Source organism: Cebus imitator, unplaced genomic scaffold (genome assembly GCF_001604975.1).
Source record: "Cebus imitator isolate Cc_AM_T3 unplaced genomic scaffold, Cebus_imitator-1.0 Scaffold119, whole genome shotgun sequence".
Classification (NCBI taxonomy): Eukaryota; Metazoa; Chordata; class Mammalia; order Primates; family Cebidae; genus Cebus; species Cebus imitator.
Window position 1 is genome coordinate 2,681,701 of NW_016107434.1, and position 5,030 is coordinate 2,686,730.

General features: G+C 36.5%; 1 protein-coding gene across 1 annotated transcript in view; it reads left to right on the forward strand.

Moving 5' to 3' along the window:
* AQR (aquarius intron-binding spliceosomal factor) overlaps positions 1 to 5,030 on the forward strand; it is a 115,508-nt gene that overhangs the window by 52,997 nt on the left and 57,481 nt on the right. The window contains exon 17 of the mRNA XM_037742364.1: positions 4,018 to 4,196. Within this exon, the coding sequence (XP_037598292.1) occupies positions 4,018 to 4,196 (179 nt within the window). The remainder of the gene's footprint in view (positions 1 to 4,017; positions 4,197 to 5,030) is intronic.

Sequence of the window (5,030 nt, forward strand, 5' to 3'; positions counted from 1 at the left end):
AATGGCGTGATCTCGGCTCACCGCAACCTCCGTCTCCTGGGTTCAGGCAATTCTCCTGCCTCAGCCTCCTGAGTAGCTGGGATTACAGGCACGTGCCACCATGCCCAGCAGATTTTTTGTATTTTTAGTAGAGACGGGGTTTCACCATGTTGACCAGGATGGTCTTGATCTCTTGACCTCGTGCTGGGATTACAGGCTTGAGCCACCGCGCCCGGCAAAAAATTATAATTTTTAATTATAACATTTTCTGGCAGGGGATGAAAATGTCACTTTTTGGAGTTAATTCATTCACATTTGTAATAATAGATTTTTCAAAATTTACATTTTTAATGCCCATCTTTGAAAATTATTAAAAATGTTGAAACCTAAAACAGGGCTAGGTTTCTTTCTGTTTCACGTATTTTGAAGATGGAAAACTAACAGAGGCATTTTGACTCATTTTGTGGTTCCAGTGATCATGTTTTCAGGGTGCTGAAGCCCACTAACCAGCAGTAAGAGAGGATATGCTTAAAGGCCAGAAATCTATACTTTTTAATGCTTCAAATAGATTTTATAAGAAGAAAAACGGGTCAGGGGAGTAGATTAGTGATTGCTTGGGTTTGGTCACAGGGATTGACTGCAACTGGACAAGAGGGATCTTTTTTTTTTTTTTTTTTGAGATGGAGCCTTGCTCTATAGTAGCCCAGGCTGGAGTGCAGTGGCGCAATTTTGGCTCACTGCAACCTCTGCCTCCTGGGTCCTGGTTCAAGCAATTCCCCTACCTCAACCTCCCAAGTAGCTGGGATTATAGCATGGATTACAAGCCAGCATGCCCAGCTAATTTTTCTATTTTTAAGCAGAGACAGGGTTTTACCATGTTGCCCAGTCTGAACTTGAACTCCTGACCTTGTGATCCATCTGCCTCAGCCTCCCAAAGTACTGGGATTACAGGTGTGAGCCACCACACCCAGCCAGAGGGATCTTTTTAAAGACGGTGGAAGTGTTCCACAACTGGATTTTGTAGTAATGCACACTTCTGTAAATTTACTGAGAACTATGGGCTTGTACATTTACAGTGGATAAATGTTATGGTATGTAAACTATACTGCATTAAAGCTGCAAAAAATGGAGGAGGTGAAAGGAAGTTGTTTCACAAGGGTTTAGACACTACGTAATTTCTTTTAGAGATTGTCCCAATACTAACCAAGCCATTGGTTTGCAGAACTTTAATTAGTTTCTCTTTTTGATGTTATGAAGTTCTACAATTTTTTGTTGTGACATTAAGTCTTTACATAGGAGGCAGTTTATCTTTGTAGGTATGTCATATTCTGCAGTACTTCCTAATTTTGGAGTGCTGCTTCAACTTTTACGTTACAGATTTCCCAAATACAACTATTTAATATAAAAACTAAAGCACTAGTTAGACTAACATAAGAAGAAAGAATGGACATTGGGATGTTAGTGGTTCTGGTTATTACAACTAGCTTGGTTATTTTTTTCTCTAATCCATGGCAACATCTTTTAAATGATTTAAATATGCTCTAAAGGAAGTTTTTGCCTTGATATTATTTGTTTGCTTGTTTTAAATGTTTTTTGAAATTATAGCTTGTCCTAAAATATATTTGAAACAGCTTTTACAAATACTTAAAATATAGAAAATAAAATATTAACAATTGAACCAGTCTTTATGAAGAGGATAAAAGGGTAACAGTATAAAATAAAACTTAGTAAAGAGGTCCTTCAGAAATGAAAGAGAAATAAAGACCAAAAAGCAAAACAGAACAAACACCGAGAGAGTTTATCACCACTAGACCTACCTTACAGTAAATACCAAGGGAAGTTCTCCAAGCTGAAATAAAAAGATGTCAATTAGTAACTTGAAGAGACCTGAATAGCTAAAGCAATCTTGATCAAGAAGAACAAAGCTGAAGACATCATACTTTCTGATTTCAAATTATATTACAAAGCTACATTAGTCAAAACATTATGATACTGGCATAAAAACACATAGACCAACAAAAGAGAACAGAAAGCTCAGAATTAAACCTGCGCTTATACAATCATCTAATCTTTGATGCATGTACCAAGAACATACAATGGGAAAAAGAGAATGGTCTTGGGAAAACTGGATATCTACTTGTAAAACAATGAAAGGGGATCCCTGTCTTATATGATACACAGAAGTTAACTGAAGATAGACTGAAGATTTAAACATAAGACCTGAGCCCATGAAACTCCTTGAAGAAAACTTAGGGGAAAATCTGCATAACATTGGTCTTGCAATGATTTTTGGGTGACACCAAAAGCATGGGGAACAAAAGCAAAAATAAGTAAGTGGGGACCACATCAAACCTAAAAGTTTTTGCACAGCAAAGGTAACAATCAACAAAATGAAAAGGCAGCCTTACAGAATAGGAGAAAATATTTTCTTTTTTTTTTTGAGACAGAATCTTGCACTGTTGCTTGGCTGGAGTGCAATAGTGCAATCTTGGCTCACCGCAACCTCCACTGGGAGAAAATATTTTCAAACCATGTATCTGATTAGAAGTCAATATCCAAAATATGTAAGGAACTCGTATTACTCAATAGCCTAAGACCATATGACCCAATAAAAAATGAAGGACCTGAATAACATGTCATTTGTAAGAAGACATACAAATGACAAACAGATAGATGAAAAGATGTTCAATATCACTAATCATCAGGTGAATGCATATCAAAACCACAGTGAGGTATTCAAATATAATTGTTTACAATGGCGATTATCAAAAGTCAAAAGATAACAAGTGTTTGCAAGGAGGTGAAGAAAAGGTAACCCTTACACACTGTTGGTGGGAATGTCAATTGGTACACCATTATGGAAAGCAGTATGAGGTTCCTCAAAAAAATTAAAAAACAGAGATATCATATGATCCAGGAAACCCACTTCTGAATGTTTATCTAAAGGAAATAAAATCACTATCCCAAAGACGTATCTGCACTATTGTGGTTATTGCAGCATTATTCACAATAACCAAAATGTGGAAACAACTTAAGGGATGATTGGATAAAGAAAATGTGGTGGTGTATGTGTACATATATAAAAACATATAATGGAATATGATTTGGCTTTTAAAAAGAAGGAAATCTTGTTTTTGACAACATGGATAAACCTGGAGTACATTATGCTAAATGTGTTAAGCCAGATACAGATCGACAAAAACTGATGATCTCACTTTCCATATGGAATCTAAAGAAGGCAAACTCATAGAAGCAGTAGAAGGGCAGTTACCAGGTTGTAGGTGGGGGAAATGGGCACATGTTGGTCAAAGGGTCTAAACTTTCAGTTATAGGATACGTTAAGTTTGGAGATCTAATGTAAAGCATAGTGGCTATAATTAATGTTTTATGTACTTAAAACTTGCCAGGATAGATCTTAAGTATTCTTACCACACACACAAAAAATGATAACTGTGTTGGTAATAATATCACAGTGTATACATAGTTTGAAACATCACATTGTATTCATTAACGATATACAATTTTTATTTGTCAAGTATACCTCAGTAAAGCTGAAGTAAAACTAAGTGTGCTAGATTCTTTATTTCTTTGATACAGTGGCTCAGCCCCAGAATGTTCTTATGCACATAGGGTTAGCTTTTTTCTTAGGTTGGGGAGGAGATATTCCTCCACTTTTGTTTCTTTTCTGGACCATATTATCTGTTTCATACTATCATATGAATACTTTATATACATTGAGAGTATAGAATATGATAGTATACTTTCATACTATCATATTCATACTATACATTGAGAGTATAGAATATAGTATACTTTCATGCTCTCATACTCATACTATCATATGAATACTTTCATACTTTCTATACATTGAGAGGTAAAGGTTTTTTTAATTATTATTTTTTTAAGTTTAGAAATAAGGGTTACTAATTTAGGTCTTAAATACTAGCTAAACAGTATTCTGCTTACTAGTTTTACCTGTCTAAAAGTTGGGGATAAATTATTTTTTGTTTGAGTAATCATCCATTTCTTTGGTTTCAGGCAGTCTGAATATGGCGGTGTAGTATTTGGTGGTTGGGCGAGAATGGCCCAGCCCATCGTGGCTTTCACTGTAGTTGAAGTTGCCAAACCCAACATAGGTGAAAACTGGCCAACCCGAGTTCGTGCAGATGTTACCATAAATCTGAATGTCAGAGATCACATCAAAGATGAATGGGAAGGTAATTTTATGTTTCAAAAAGTGACGTTACCTTTTGCCTTGTTACGAACTTTCACTTAGAGCGGTAACAAAGTATTTCTCCTAAATGTTATCCTTTTAAGCTTTTATTAAACTTTATCCTTGAAATTTGATTTAAAGAATAGCAATTTTCTTTCTAATTATTAGTTTTAAAAATACCAGGTATCCCTCCCAATATCCCCACCCCGTTACCTCTCCCCTAGGCCCCCATCTCCCAACAGACTCCAGTGTGTGACGTTCCCCTCCTGTGTCCATGTGTTCTCATTGTTCAACATCCACTTATAAATGAGAACATGTGGTGTTTGGTTTTCTGTTCTTTTATCAGTTTGCTGAGAATGATGGTTTCCAGATTCATCCATGCCCCTGCAAAGGACATGAACTCATCCTTTTTTATGGCTGCATAATATTCCATGGTGTATATGTGCCACATTTTCTTTATCCAGTCTGTCATTGTTGGGTATTTGGGTTGGTTCCAGGTCTTTGCTATTGTAAACAATGCCACGTGAACATACATGTGCATGTGTCTTTATAGTAGAACAATTTACATTCCTTTGGATATATACCCAGTAATGGGATTGCTGGGTCAAATGGCACCTCTGTTTCTTGATCTTTGAGGAATTGCCACACCGTCTTCCTTAATGGTTGCACTAATTTACACTCCCACCAACAGTGTAAAAGTGTTCTTATTTCTCCACATCCTCTCCAGCATCTGTTTTCTCCAGATTTTTTTTTTTTTTGGGACGGAGTTTCGCTCTTGTTACCCAGGCTGGAGTGCAATGGCACGATCTCGGCTCACCGCAACCTCCGCCTCCTGGGT